At 40.9% G+C, this 16531-nt stretch overlaps 1 protein-coding gene across 1 annotated transcript in view; it reads left to right on the plus strand.

Moving 5' to 3' along the window:
• LOC123766598 (antizyme inhibitor 2) overlaps positions 1 to 16531 on the plus strand; it is a 286143-nt gene that overhangs the window by 84782 nt on the left and 184830 nt on the right. Inside the window, exon 3 of the mRNA XM_069308159.1 lies at positions 14537 to 14633. Coding sequence (XP_069164260.1) covers positions 14537 to 14633 — 97 coding nt within the window. The remainder of the gene's footprint in view (positions 1 to 14536; positions 14634 to 16531) is intronic.

Raw genomic sequence — 16531 nt, forward strand, 5'->3', positions numbered from 1 at the left:
CCTCCACGATGCCTGACCCTCCAGGCCGATGTCCATTCTCCTCCCAATCGTCTTCGTGTTGTCCGCTCTCATTCCTCCTCTCCTGCTGAGACTGTGGAGAATGTCGCACAGTACAGTGCTGCTGGCACACCTATATCTCAGTCAGAAGCGTAAATCTAGTTCCTCTCCATCTTCTTCCCCAGCTGGTAAGAAGGCGTCGGTCTATCCCCTGCTTTCCACTTCCGGCTCTGTCCATGCATCTCCTCCGAGCTCTGTGGTGCAGTCGACTGACCCTGCTGAAGAGATTCCTGTGGTCATTGATTCTCGTTCTGACGCTGTCTCTGATCAAGAACACTCCACTGTTCGTTCTTCCCCATTCCCTCGACCGTCCATCTGAGAGGCATCTTGCCACCCCAGACTCAGTCAGCCTGGCTGTGTCCCCTTCCTTCTACCCCCCGACTCAAGTGTCTTTGCTTGATTTACCTATGCCCCCACACGCGGATTTCACTGGATCTGAGCCTCCCTGCTATCCCGTGTTCATCTTTGACTTTGTTTTTCTTTTTTTTCTCTTATTTTTTCTTCTTGTATCTGTTCTTTACTTTCTACTCTTCAATGGAATATCTGAGGCTTTAATGCTGTCTTCCATGAACTCCATCTTCTGATCTCTCAGTTTTTCATCTTTGCGTGTGTGTGTCTCTAGGAGGCGATGCTTGGCACTCGTCCTGGTCGCTTACACTGTTAGTCCTTTCTCTCTGCTCCGCTAACTATTGCTGCGGGTCTTAACTCTACTGATCAGCTGATCCGTCATGATATTCCCTTTGTTTCCTTTCTATTCCAGTCGCTCATTCCTTCCTCTGCTGCTGTCCGTATATGTGTGAGTAAATGGCACACTGTCTACGTCACTTACTCTGAGGTGATCTGACGGCATGCCCTCTGAGGTGATGATCTGACGGCATACACTCTGGGGTGATGACAAACTGCCCTTAAGTGGCGTTTGCCGAGGCTGTTTGGAATCAATTCATCCTCCATGCTACTCTTTCTGACCTCTCTGTTCTCCCCCCAAGCCCTCCGCCTTGTTCGTGATGCCTTATGCAACGCTGCCCGCCACTCTATTCCCCGTTCCACCTCCCCAGACACACGGAAGTGCATTCCCTGGTAGAATTCAGATGGTGCTCTGGTTGTCCGCTGTAATTGTGAAACCTGGAACACACACACACGGCGTCGACACACACCTAATTCTCTTATTTTGTTTTGGAAGGCGAGTGTGGGGGCACCATAGGCTCATCACTACGACTAAGCGTGAGAGCTGGAAATCTTGTCTCCATCCTTACGGCTTGGCATCCCTCTCCCTCAGAGCTGGAGGGAAATACGCAAGATATCGGATAAGTTTATTCCAGATATTGCACCTATCCTTATCCTCCATAATTGTGTCTCCCTTCTCTCTATCAGAAATGTAGTCTGCCATGACCTTCTGCAGGCTCACAGTGGCTGGCGCAGACGGCACTCATTAGGAGATTATTCACCATCTGCCGCCTTGCATTTTTCAGTGTTTGCTGAAAGTTTATAACCATATTTGGGAGGAGTCATTAGTCCTAGAAGACGGTTTTTTTATTTATATATACAAAGGTTCTTACATTCCTGTAAAACCACTAGCATGCATAGCGTTTCGGGCAGGTCTTTAATCATAATTATTCCCAGGATACAACCCGCCAAATTGTTTAACAACCAAGTACCCATTCACTGCTGTGTGAATAGAGGGTACAGGTAAGGATTGCGGCCCGGTCAATCCTCCCCCAACCCGTCCTCGAGTCAAGTCCATTCCATCCAGCGGTCGACCCCACAGACGCATTCGTAAATTTTAATATACTGGTCATTCAAAACAGGAATTTTTTCAAATTTAAATTAATTTTATAATACATTAGCATATTGTGCATATATAGGCATAGGTCAAGTTAGGTTAGGTTAGGTGTTTAGGTTCTGTTGGCGAATATTTGAATTTGTAGTACGTGAGTGAAGCATTTACAGCTTAGTGATTCGAACAAAATTCGTCAGTGAAGCACTTGTTCCGGAAGTGTTCGAACGTCAACAGTTGTGAGTCGTGTGTAAACCGTTTTTCATTCATAAACAGGTGGTTTAGCGGGTGCATGGAATCACTTTTGGGTCTTTGTTTGGAGGATGGGCTGCACCCTGGCAAGGAAACGAACTCAGATCAAAGCGCTCCCGAAGTTCTGGGCGAATGTTGTTTCCACTGTGCCACGGAGACTATAAAGGCATGGGACTATAAAGGGGATGGGCTTGAGGCAGTTGTTTACATATTAGGAAACCCGGTACTCACAGAACTTTTCCTGTGGACTTCTGCCCCATTGCCCTGACGAGTTGCATCTGCGAGCATTTTGTACGTTTGGTCAATGGACGTTTGATGTGGGTCCTAGAACACTATCACCGCCTCTTCCCTTCTCAACTTGGATTTCTCAAGTGTCGCAGTATGACTGATGTCTTAGTGGCCTTGGATGTCTACACTAGTTTTGCCATTGAACTGAAAACCTCCGTTGTTGCCGTCCCTTTTGACCTGGAAAAGGCTTATGACTCTACCTGAAGATATCATATTCTATCCTAACTCCATTATTTTGGCCTTCATGGCCATTTCCCTCTCTTCCTTAAAGGCTTCCTCCGCAGCCATTTATTTAAAGTGAGACTTGGTAGCACTTTTTCCGACTCTATTCAGCAATACGAAGGTGTTCCCGAGGGGTAGTGTTCTGAGCACTACTCTTTTTCCTGGTTGGCCTCAATGGTCTTCTTTCCTGCCTTCCTTCTGACATTTTCACGGCCCTTTATGTTGACAATCTCACCCTCTGCTGTCGGTGTGATGACTCGCCTTTCCTCCAACGTGTGTGTTGTTCCTACAGTGTATTGATATTGAACATGCTATTATAAAAGACCAAATACATTGTAATATCAACAAAACAGACATCATTGCTACTTAGAGAGTAGGCAAAAAGAATCCATCAGGTCAAAATCAAAGAAAATTTCGCCTCATACTAGCTACCCAGTCTCTAAGATCTGACCTTATCCATGAATCAGTATCCTCTAACAAGGGGTTGTACATCAACGAGTGCCTGACCAGTACTCTAACAAGGGGGTGTACATCAACGTGTGCCTGACCAGTACTCTAACAAGGGGGTGTACATCAACGAGTGCCTGACCAGTACTCTAACAAGAGATGTACATCAACGTGTGCCTGACCAGTACTCTAACAAGGGGGTGTACATCAACGAGTGCCTGACCAGTACTCTAACAAGGGGGGTGTACATCAACGTGTGCCTGACCAGTACTCTAACAAGGGGGGTGTACATCAACGTGTGCCTGACCAGTACTCTAACAAGGGGGTGTACATCAACGAGTGCCTGACCAGTACTCTAACAAGAGATGTACATCAACGAGTGCCTGACCAGTACTCTAACAAGGGGGTGTACATCAACGTGTGTCTGACCAGTACTCTAACAAGGGGGGGTGTACATCAACGTGTGCCTGACCAGTACTCTAACAAGGGGGTGTACATCAACGAGTGCCTGACCAGTACTCTAACAAGAGATGTACATCAACGAGTGCCTGACCAGTACTCTAACAAGGGGGGTGTACATCAACGTGTGTCTGACCAGTACTCTAACAAGGGGGGTGTACATCAACGTGTGTCTGACCAGTACTCTAACAAGGGGGGTGTACATCAACGTGTGCCTGACCAGTACTCTAACAAGGGGGGTGTACATCAACGTGTGCCTGACCAGTACTCTAACAAGGGGGGTGTACATCAACGTGTGCCTGACCAGGACTCTAACAAGGGGGGTGTACATCAACGAGTGCCTGACCAGTACTCTAACAAGGGGGTGTACATCAACGTGTGCCTGACCAGGACTCTAACAAGGAGGTGTACATCAACGTGTGTCTGACCAGTACTCTAACAAGGGGGGGTGTACATCAACGTGTGCCTGACCAGTACTCTAACAAGGGGGTGTACATCAACGAGTGCCTGACCAGTACTCTAACAAGAGATGTACATCAACGAGTGCCTGACCAGTACTCTAACAAGGGGGGTGTACATCAACGTGTGTCTGACCAGTACTCTAACAAGGGGGGTGTACATCAACGTGTGTCTGACCAGTACTCTAACAAGGGGGGTGTACATCAACGTGTGCCTGACCAGTACTCTAACAAGGGGGGTGTACATCAACGTGTGCCTGACCAGTACTCTAACAAGGGGGGTGTACATCAACGTGTGCCTGACCAGGACTCTAACAAGGGGGGTGTACATCAACGTGTGCCTGACCAGGACTCTAACAAGGGGGTGTACATCAACGTGTGCCTGACCAGGACTCTAACAAGGGGGTGTACATCAACGTGTGCCTGATCAGTACTCTAACAAGGGGGTGTACATCAACGTGTGCCTGACCAGTACTCTAACAAGGGGGTGTACATCAACGAGTGCCTGACCAAGACTCTAACAAGGGAGTGTACATCAACGAGTGTCTGACCAGAACAAGGCAGGAATTCCTCTACAGTATGTGGCAAATCCGTAAACAAATTCAAGAAGTGATCCATCAGTGCTATGTTTAAGATGACGTACTAAAAGTATGAAAAACTCCTACAGGAAAAACCTTTGTGACATCAAATGAGGATAACCTCAGTAAATTCCTCTCCCAAAGTGGTTTATCTGACCTCACTGACCCTATCAGTGCCGCACCTTCCACTAGGTCACCCTAGTGACCTAGTGCAGAGTAGGTATCCTTGGTTTCATTGTTACCTAGACTACCAAACCTCTCAATACTCCCCAGCTCCACTGTATTTTGGCTATGCCTGCACCTGTATTGTAAAAAAAAATTCAGTGTCCCTGATTGTATCTTTAAGTAATCTACCTCATTTATTACAGTGTCATTTTTTTTTAATTTTACAAAGTTTCTTATTCTTAACATAGTCAATCTTTATAGAATCCTTATTTTTACTTGTCAACTGCATTCTACTTCTCTAATTACATTGATTTTTTATTTAATTTTTACTTGTTTCTATTTTGTTTGTGCATTTTTTGCTATAGATTTTATATCTGGATTTCCTGTTGTAAATGCTCCTAATCTCATTATTCTACTGAAATTTGTTTTAATTTATTTTTTCTCATTACATTGCATCCTTAATTGTACCCTTGCCATTTTACATTCAAACAGCCTATTTATGCATCCTAGTATAGACCCAAAACTAAACCTCTTATCAAGTATCTATGATAATCATCTGTTAAACGATCAAAATTGCAGGTATTATATAGCAAACGATGTAAACAATGTATTAACACATTATCACAATGTATCTGTAATTAACTTGAATGTAAGATCTCTAAGCAAACACTTTGATGATGTTAGCGCCCTGATTCAAACAGTTGGCAACAAATTTTTCTTTATTATACTTACTGAAACGGGGTTGAAAGAGGATACAACACAACTCTTTAACATACCAAACTACTCGACAATTCACAACTGTCGACCAATTCAGAGAGGTGGTGGTACAGCTCTTTACTACCACCAAGAACTGACATGCTTGAAAGTAATTAGAACTAGAGCTTCCTGTGGAGAATATATCTTTGTATGTTTCAGAGTCAAGGGTGGCGAGGCTGTTCTGACTGTGGGAGCAGTTTACAAAATTCCTGACACTGTTGTGTCTGAATTCAACTCTAACCTTAGAAATCTAATACTAGCTAACAGACTTAACAAAAACCAACTAATAATTTCAGGGTATTTTAATATTGACCTCTGCGAGCCTTATAATCCTCAAGTTGCTAGTTTCCTCAACTGTATGAATACCCTGCTTGCTCATACCCTTAATCACTAAACCTACTAGAATTACTGAAACGACTGTATCTACTCTTAACCACATCTGGACTAACATGACCTCTCCACTTACTTTAGAAATATTCACTGATGGGTCCACAGACCATTATCCCGCATTTCTTCTAAAAAACATTAACAAACCACCTTTAGATACAACGAAGATACGTTTTAGGCTGCACAATGAAACTTCTATAAGCAACTTTATTGCTGCTGCTGCTAATATCAACTGGGAGACTGAATTAGATGATATAGTGAAAACCAATCTAACAGTGCAATATTTTTTTTTACAAAACTATGAGCCTCTATAACACCCACTGTCCTATGCTACCGAAACAAGTCACAACTAAAAAACTAAACAATCCATGGCTAACAAAGGGAATACTTAAATCTGTCAATAAAAACCATGATCATGAGAAGAAGTATAGATGAGTGGTCATCTCCAAACAAGTTTCAAGGAGGTACTCATCAATACTGTCCAAAATAATTAGGAGAGCCAAAATTAAATACTATGAAAATCAATTCAATCAAATTAAGGGCAACATAACGAAAACATGGCACACTATTTCTCAAATATTAAGATCAAAGAAGATCTTGAAAAACAAATTAATTCTCCTATCCAATGACAATGGTGTGCTTTCTGCCTCTGACACCTCCATTAAATTCAATAGTTTCTTCTCGTCCATTAGCACATCCCTTGCAAATGATATCCCATCTTGCATAACTATTGTTTAGGACTATATTACAGAAAACTATCCAGAGTCTCTATACCTAACTCTCAATAATTCCTCTGATGTTAATGTGATAATCCTTTTTCTTAAAACAAAGTCAGATGCCCTTGCTGAGATACCAACTCTAATTTACAAAAACTCTAGAGTTCTACCTCTACAACAAATCACTTGAACTCCAAATCTTTCCTAATTATCTGAAAAAGAAAAAAGCATGAGTAACCTCAGTCCAAAACGTAGTGATATCACTGATGTCATCAGTTTCAGACCTATATGAATCCTGCCAACCTTGTCTAAAATAATAGAGAAGCTAATCTACAAATAGCTTACTCTTATCTAGCCAAACACAATGTTCTTAGCTCTTGCCAATATGGCTTCAGACCCCCAAAAAAGTGCCAATGATGCACTGATTAGTATGATTAACTTGATACATGCAGCTCTAGATAAAAATGAGGTCCCTGTTTGGTTATTTATAAACCTATGTAAGGCTTTTGACAATATTAACCACCATAACCACCTTCTTTAATTACATCATTATGGAGTCAGAGGACACTCCCTGCAATACCTTCAGTCTTACCTTACTGACAGGCTCCAGTATGTTTGTGTGAATAATACAATTTCTCCCACCCGACCCATCAACATTGGTGTTCCTCAGGGCAGCATACTTGGCCCTTTCCTCTTTCTCATCTACATTAATGACCTTCCAAATGCCTCTCAACACCTCAAACCAATTATATTTGCTGATGACACAACCTTTGATTGTTGAAGAAAAAAGAAAAGAAACAATAAAGAAATAATCCGGGAGAGGCTAAGGTGCCTCTCCTTCGGTCCTTCACCGTCTTAATGCTCTGCACCTCGCTGGGTTGCGCCTCAGCTCTGGTGCCTTTCGTTTGTCTCCTATCCAGAGCTTGTACCGAATGTTGAAATGAACGTCTTGTCGCACCAGGATCGTCGAGATCGTTACTGCCTTCATTACCTCGCGAGGTCTCTTCAACATCCTCATTCTCGCTTTTGCTGTGCTTCGACTGTTGTTCCCACCAGTGGGCCTTCTTCTCTTTCACCACCTTCAGTTTTCTGTTGACATATCTCCCTTATAAGCCTCCCTTTCAGTTTGTGTTGACAATGTCTCTCCTCGTGTCGTTCCATCCTTACCTCCTTGGCGGATCTCACTTGTGAAGTTTTGCAAGTCTTTGACCCATGTGATGAAGGCTTCTACCTCTCTTGTTCTGAAACGCCTTTTGGTTAAAATTTTTCTTCACATTCCCATTCTGTTGCCCTCTTCCCGGATGAGTCCAAGTCTGCCGACGTTGTTGGATACTCTGTTGTCTTTCAAGACCAAACTTATATGTGCCGTCTCCTTCCAGAGGTGTGAATCTTCACAGCTGAACTCTATGCGATCTTGTATGCTCTTCGTCGATTGCTTTTCCGTCGTCAGTGCTATTTTTTCATAGTGGTTGACTCTTGCAGGCTCTTATCCGTTTCTTATTTCTAGCAGATTTAACCAGGTTGCGTTTTGCTAGGTTCCCAGCCATATTGGTATTTCCTTAAATGAGCGTGTGGACATTGCTGCTAAGGAGGCTATCCACACTTGTCTTGTTCCCGAAAAGGCGTTCCATATTCCGATTACTACTCAGTCATTCATCCCTCGAGCCATGCCCGTTGGCAGGGTTATTGGTTTTCAATTACTGGTAATAAATGGCGTGCTCTTGTATCGCAATATCGTGTCCCCCATGACCTTCCTCACACCACCATAACCGGCGGTGGGAAACGGCTCTGGCAAGGCTACGTATTGGCCATACCCATTTAATTCACGGGCACCTAATAGAGCACCGCCCTGCACTTTATTGTCAAACCTGCATTATACCTCTTACGGTCGTGCATATCATTGTTGAATGTCCTGACTTTCAGGGTGTACCTATGTCTTGCTTCCCAACTGTCCCTGGCGGTCACCTGATCCTCGATAGACTCCATGTTGAATCAGATACCTTTGTTGTAGTTTGCCTCATGCGATTTTGTTCTTGTATTGGCATCCTTAGTAATATTTATTACCTTTTGAATATTCCGCGACTTTGATGGTGCTACATAGTATCCCCGGCTTGGTCCCTTCTTTTGATAATTACTTCTTCCATTATGATCAAAAAGGGCTCTAACTGCTTGGTCCAGGAATTTCTCCGATTCCTGCATCTGTGATTTTCATCTTGGAAATAGAGCCTCAAAGCGCCAATAGTCACTGAAGAGTGTTTGACTTTGCATGAATGTTTGTGGTAACCGACCTGTGAGATTTATATTTATTTAATTTATATGAATATATATAGAATTTATATTTACGTTAATTTATATACTTCGATAGCAATTTGTATAATGATAAGTGGACTGTATTTCTGCAATAATCTCTTAATCTCACAAATCGATCCTCTACACATTAGGGGGGGTTTATTAGTTTAATATATATGTATGCAGCCAATCAAACTACAGTAATAGCTACATACATTGATGAGGTTCCTTATCTTATAGTACAGCAGGTTAGTCCACCAGGTATAACTAGGGTGTAGACACCAAATTATCCTCTTTGAGGTAGCTTTCATCACCCAGGTAACTGGTGCACAAAATCTTGCATCCTCGTCTTGACCTGTCAAAAGGGCGCTAACTGTGAAGCCAGAATCCTATATATGACAAGTATTTCAGAGAAAACTGTACATGGAACATGAAGACCTGGCTTAAATACCTTTAGTTTGAGGCTTCCACGTGATCTAACCGGGTCACCCTATATCCTGACATTAATGGCCATAAATGAATGATAAACGGGTTTCGGAAAGAACACTTAACTTGAATTGTAGACATCGTGTTGGAGATGGTACCTTTGGTTTCCATAACACTACGTCCAAGTAAAATTAACAGGAGCCGAATTTGCTCCCGTGTGAGCCTCTGGTCTAGTATAAACAACAATGGCTGCCCTCCTTCCTCCCTCTGACGCCTGGCTTACATTGTCCAGATTTCAGAACGTGATAGAAGGGTCACATTTACTCTACTTTAATATTGATAATTAAGTTAATTTATTTAAGATGTTTTTATGATGGTAAAGTCCAAAGACTAATGTATTTAAGAATAATTCCCAGCAGAATAGCTGGTCAATTTATAATGGTATGTGGTGATGATATCCCGTTTTCTATAGACGGTAATTCCACTACAAGTTACGTTTTCTATGGGTAACTTGTTTATACAACACAGCTATTATCTGTATGATTATTAAATGGTGTCGGATTTTCCGACATAATTCCCCAGGGGCTGCTCACGGGTCGAAGTCCTATTTAGAACAGACGAACACCGATACTCCTCCTTCGAATTATTTGATTAATTTGATGTTAGCAGTTAGTAATCACACATTTGTGCGTCTGTTCGTACAGGACGGATGTCCCGTACTAGAGTTGCAGGGGTTAGAAGTCTAATGCGATTTCATTTCCCTGTCAACTCTTGAAAGGCTAATATTCAAGCCTAATTACATATTATTTAACCCAGAAGACTGGATGTGATCAAGTACTACAGTCAAGTATGATTCAGGGACTGCAGTGAGATCAGTGACATTAGATATAACTTGAAGTTTCTTCAGATAACTGGTCACTGATATATAAACACTGAGGCCCATGGAATACATCTTGATTAAATAATAAATGTATCAAATCAGTCATCAAATTTATTGGGGTTTAATTTAGTTAATTGATTCAGAAGATTGAATATCTCATCATTAAAGTAAAGTATGGTTCTGAGACTGCAGTGGGTTCAGTGACATTGGTCGCAGTGACTTGTAGCTGTTTTAGGCTACTGTTCACTGATTTGCCACTGAGGCCTCATGAAATCATCTCCAGCTTTAAATGATGATACTAATATCAACCTCTGTTGGTATAGTCAGCTGTAATCTCCTTAGTATAATGCTACTGGAGAAATATAATCAGCTGACAAATTTAGATTTCTACTGGTATTGTTTATCTGCAGGCATAGGTCTCCTCAGGCTTGATACTGGGCCTGAGAGTAATTTACCTCCTGCAGAGTTTAACATGGTTATACCCTGATATTTAGTAGGGCTACCGATGAATCGATGGCAATAGTCTGTCCCTACAAGGAGACCGAAGTCGTTGAGGTGATCAGACTTAATATTATCTGCCAATTTTATTCCTCTATTTCTCAGGAATTTGGCTGTTGCTCGCAGACCTTGAACTTGTAGGTCTACTGGTATTTTGTCCACCACAATGGCTTGTACTCTACAGACGTACCTGCCTAAACGTACTGATGGTTGTACCACCTGGTAGACTTGAGGTCCTGCATCTGTTACAAACCCTGATATGTTGAATGACATCTGGGCTACAGGCCTTAATTGTAGTTCATCTGCCAACTTTTTAGTGATATATGTTCTCTGGGATCCTTGGTCAAACAACCCACGGGTATGGACCTTGGCCCTCTTATTCAGGATGGTAATTTGGGCAGTAGGCAAAGTCGTATTACCTTTAGACTTTGCCGATTGGACACTCTTTGTTTGTTGCACCTTGCAGTACTGTACTGTGGTGGGAATGCTATCTTCCACCTTGGGGTTTGGAGACGTTGTTTTGGTGTCTCTGCACAATGCTGCATGGTGCTGACCTTTGTTACACCTATTACAGGTGTGTAATTGGGTATCACAGTCCTTGATGTTATGTTTCCTGAGGCACCTCGTGCAATGTTGCAAATCTTTGAGTCGCTCAACACGGGCGTCACTATCAGGAAAATTAGAGCAGTGGTACATTGAATGTTTCTCATTGCAGAACAAACATGTTCCATAGCTTCCAGTACCCTTTGGTGTCACGTTCTTGGATGACACAGTAACTATAGGCTTGGAGGGTCCCACTGCATATACGCCCACACTGCTACTGTTCCACTTTGGTGTTGAATTATATTGTCTAGATTGATTTGGAGTACCTTTGGTACTCTGTGGTTTACTATTATTAGTTTCTGAGGGTTTACTTGGTGGTTTTAATTTGTCATGTGTTCGTAATTGATGAACTACTGACTTTAAACCTTCAGATATTTCATTCATGGATAAGATGCTTTTATTGTAATGAGCACTCATTTGTCTCAATATGTCCCTAGGTATTTTCTCCTGGACAATTATTTTCAAGACCCACTCAGCCCCGTTTGTATCTGCTGTCAGGCTGAGGGCATTGATCAATGATTCTACCTCCAGCTTGAAGACTTGGAGTGAATCAGCTGAAGCCTCCGGTGGGGGTAAATGCAACAGCTCATGAACTAAATGTGATGTTCTTACTTCTGGATCAGCATAATTATCCTTGAGGAGTTTTACTGCCAGATCATAGCCGTCATTAGTTAATCTCAGATGGGATACTACTGTTTTAGCCTCACCTGATAATTGGCCTTGCAAATAAGAGAATTTACTACTCTTTGGTAAAGATTGTTTTGAGTCTACAAGGTCAACGAATTTGTTCCAAAATTCGTCCCAATCTTCCTCATCTTTTCCTGAGAAAGTGGGTAAATTAATTGGAGGGAGTCGAGCTTCTGCTTGACTCGTATTAGATGCAACTGTTGCTGTTGTTGCTGTTGTTGTTGCCTTGTTCTGGGCAATTAATTTGACATAAGGCTGTAACGTGGCCTGAGTTTGATCTTCATAATTCGCAAGATCAACCATAATGTCGTCTATTTCTGTTTCTGATAAATTGGTGTTGGCAAGTTCAGCCACATATGTTGCTATTTGACATTTGATTTGCTCAAATTTACCTGCAGCTGCTTGATAATAGCTTTCCAGGTCAGCATAATCAACTGTTGATTGTTGTGACAAATCTTCACATTTCTTGATCTGTCTTGTTAAGTGGCCTTTAAGACCTGCAAGGGTTCTTTTCATTCTCCCTGCATTATCCATACTGGCTCGTTGGTGAAGCCTTGTGGGACTTGTACTTGGGCTGCTCATAATACTGAACAAACACTAATGATAGCCTAGGGTAAATTCTGCACTCACTAGGCAATAATCCTACCTCTACTAGAGGTTAGCACTTAAAATTAATACACATTATATATATACAATCATACACACTAATGATTTGAGTGATAAACCAGTGTCACTGGAAGTACCTTTAGGTTAGCTCTTCTATATCACCCTAGGATGGTAGAGACACTAATTAATCACTCAAAGGTGTAATGATCATAAGTAAATTATTATATATACAACTCAACTCGAGTTGATAAAAATTACACCCAAAATAGGGTCTGGACCATTCATTAATGGTGCTAGGTTAATCAATATAGTACAACTGACTATGGGAATAATGGGACTAGGATGAGCAATAATAGTTCAACTAGTCAATGGTTAATATCCTACCCTGTTGTGGGTTGGCAATTAGTAAATATTATACTGTGATCACTAGTGCAATTTATATTAAATAATTCTCTATTTTGGAGAAATAATATACACAATTATTGATAATAGCCTCTTAATTAGCCTCTATGAAACTTCTAATATTATCTAGAAGTATTAAATATTATTATTGACCTCGCGAAATAAACTCCACAAAATTCGTAGATAATCTCTCGCGAAATGTAACACCACGAAATCCGTGAACAATCTCGCGACACAGTCACTAATTTGGCTGGCTTCTATATTAGCGCTGTCATTTCACAGAATAACACGCCACCAAATCTGTGGGTGTGCATGAAACCGCTGACTAAGGCTTAACTGAACTGAGCGGGGCTCGTGAACTCGCACGAGTCAACGCCGCCGTCTTGACTGGCTTTGTTTAAATAACACTGCACTAGTATATTTAATGAATCCACTGGTTAACTGGTTCATCCGGTACTAAGATGACCAAATGTGGGTTCAAAGGATCAAATAATCCGTCATCCGGTTCGAAGATGACCAAATAATGTGGGAACCGACCTGTGAGATTTATATTTATTTAATTTATATGAATTTATATTTACGTTAATTTATATACTTCGATAGCAATTTGTATAATGTTAAGTGGACTGTATTTCTGCAATAATCTCATAATCTCACAAATCGATCCTCTACACATTAGGGGGGGTTTATTAGTTTAATATATATGTATGCAGCCAATCAAACTACAGTAATAGCTACATACATTGATGAGGTTCCTTATCTTATAGTACAGCAGGTTAGTCCACCAGGTATAACTAGGGTGTAGACACCAAATTATCCTCTTTGAGGTAGCTTTCATCACCCAGGTAACTGGTGCACAAAATCTTGCATCCTCGTCTTGACCTGTCAAAAGGGCGCTAACTGTGAAGCCAGAATCCTATATATGACAAGTATTTCAGAGAAAACTGTACATGGAACATGAAGACCTGGCTTAAATACCTTTAGTTTGAGGCTTCCACGTGATCTAACCGGATCACCCTATATCCTGACATTAATGGCCATAAATGAATGATAAACGGGTTTCGGAAAGAACACTTAACTTGAATTGTAGACATCGTGTTGGAGATGGTACCTTTGGTTTCCATAACACTACGTCCAAGTAAAATTAACAGGAGCCGAATTTGCTCCCGTGTGAGCCTCTGGTCTAGTATAAACAACAATGGCTGCCCTCCTTCCTCCCTCTGACGCCTGGCTTACATTGTCCAGATTTCAGAACGTGATAGAAGGGTCACATTTACTCTACTTTAATATTGATAATTAAGTTAATTTATTTAAGATGTTTTTATGATGGTAAAGTCCAAAGACTAATGTATTTAAGAATAATTCCCAGCAGAATAGCTGGTCAATTTATAATGGTATGTGGTGATGATATCCCGTTTTCTATAGACGGTAATTCCACTACAAGTTACGTTTTCTATGGGTAACTTGTTTATACAACACAGCTATTATCTGTATGATTATTAAATGGTGTCAGATTTTCCGACAATGTTTGTGTCACAGGTGCAAAAATATATTATAGTTGCTAACTCAATATTTTCCTGAGGCAGGGTCGAGAGGAAGCCTTCTACATCTTAGATGTTGAAGAGGTGGTGCGGAGGTTGAAGCTGTGGCGCCAACTGCTACCTCGGGTGGAGTTATTCTACGGTAGGTACTCATATATGCTGTTTATATTCATTTGGTAGACTTTTATTGAAATCTGGTAGGTGCTTACACAACTTGGGTAGGTGTTTATACACCTAGGGTAAGTGTATTTACAACCTGGGTAGGTGTTTACCCAACTAGGGGAGGTATTAACACAACTAGGGGAGGTTCATATATATATCTATGGCAGATGTTTATACAACTAGGGTAGGTAGTTGGTTTCCCAGGTTTCTTATACAACCTGGGAAGGTATTTATAACACCTGGGTAGGTATTTATACAAGAATTAAAATTAAACTACAGCTTATTAACAACAATTAAACATCGACAACACTGCCGGTGGAACTCAAACCAGAGTCTGCTCCAATCTAGATTTCAAATTATATTATCAAACACCACTAGATGAATTAAATTTTCTCTCTCTCTCATTCTCATATATATATATATATATATATATATATATATATATATATATATATATATATATATATATATATATATATATATATATATATATATATATATATATATATTTTATATATATATATATATATATATATATATATATATATATATATATATATATATATATATATATATATATATATATTATATATATATATATTATATATATATATATATATATATATATATATATATATATATATATATATATATATATATATATATGTCGTACCTAGTAGCCAGAACTCACTTCTCAGCCTACTATGCAAGGCCCGATTTGCCTAATAAGCCAAGTTTTACTGAATTAATATATTTTCTCTAATTTTTTTCTTATGAAATGATAAAGCTACCCATTTCACTATGTATAAGGTCAATTTTTTTTTAATTGGAGTTAAAATTAACGTAGATATATGACCGAACCTAACCAACCCTACCTAACCTAAGCTAACCTATCTTTATAGGTTAGGTTAGGTTAGGTAGCCGAAAACGTTAGGTTAGGTTAGGTTAGGTAGGTTAGGTAGTCGAAAAAATATTAATTCATGAAAACTAGGCTTATTAGGCAAATCGGGCCTTGCATAGTAGGCTGAGAAGTGAGTTCTGGCTACTAGGTACGACATATATATATATATGTATATATATATATACTTGCTTCCATCCTGAGCTGTGGCTGAGAGCACGGTCGACATAAGCGTTAACAACACTCCTCTTGTACCTGTCTGAGCAGTCACTGTTGGCATTGAGGCACATTCCTATGTTTGTTTCCTTAGTGTAGACTGCAGTGTGGAAATCTCCGCTCCTTTCCATGACTGTTACATCTAGAAAGGGCAGCTTCTCATCCTTCTCTATCTCGTAAGTGAAACGCAAAACAGAATTCTGCTCAAATGCCTCCTTCAGCTCCTGCAGATGTCTGACATCAGGTACCTGTGTAAAAATGTCATCAACATACCTGCAGTATATAGCCGGTTTCAAGTTCATGTCGACTAAGACCTTTTGCTCGATGGTACCCATGTAGAAGTTCGCAAACAGGACACCTAGGGGAGAACCCATGGCGACCCCATCTACTTGCTTATACATGTGCCCATCCGGGCTCAAGAAGGGTGCCTCTTTAGTACAAGCTTGGAGTAGTTTCCTTAGAATGCTTTCTGGTATGTCAAGAGGAGTACAGGCTGGATCACGATACACTCTGTCCGCTATCATCCCGATTGTTTCATCCATACGTACGTTGGTAAACAGTGATTCTACGTCCAACGAGGCTCTTATCCCTGTGTCCCGTGTTCCCCGCAGTAAGTCAACAAATTCCTTTGGAGACTTCAGGCTAAAGGCGCAAGGGACATAGGAGTCAGCAAGCCGTTGAGTCGCTTTGCCAGTCTGTACGTGGGTGTGGGTATCTGGCTGATGATTGGCCGAAGTGGGTTTCCAGGCTTATGTGTCTTGACA

Source organism: Procambarus clarkii, chromosome 62 (genome assembly GCF_040958095.1).
Source record: "Procambarus clarkii isolate CNS0578487 chromosome 62, FALCON_Pclarkii_2.0, whole genome shotgun sequence".
Taxonomy (NCBI): Eukaryota; Metazoa; Arthropoda; class Malacostraca; order Decapoda; family Cambaridae; genus Procambarus; species Procambarus clarkii.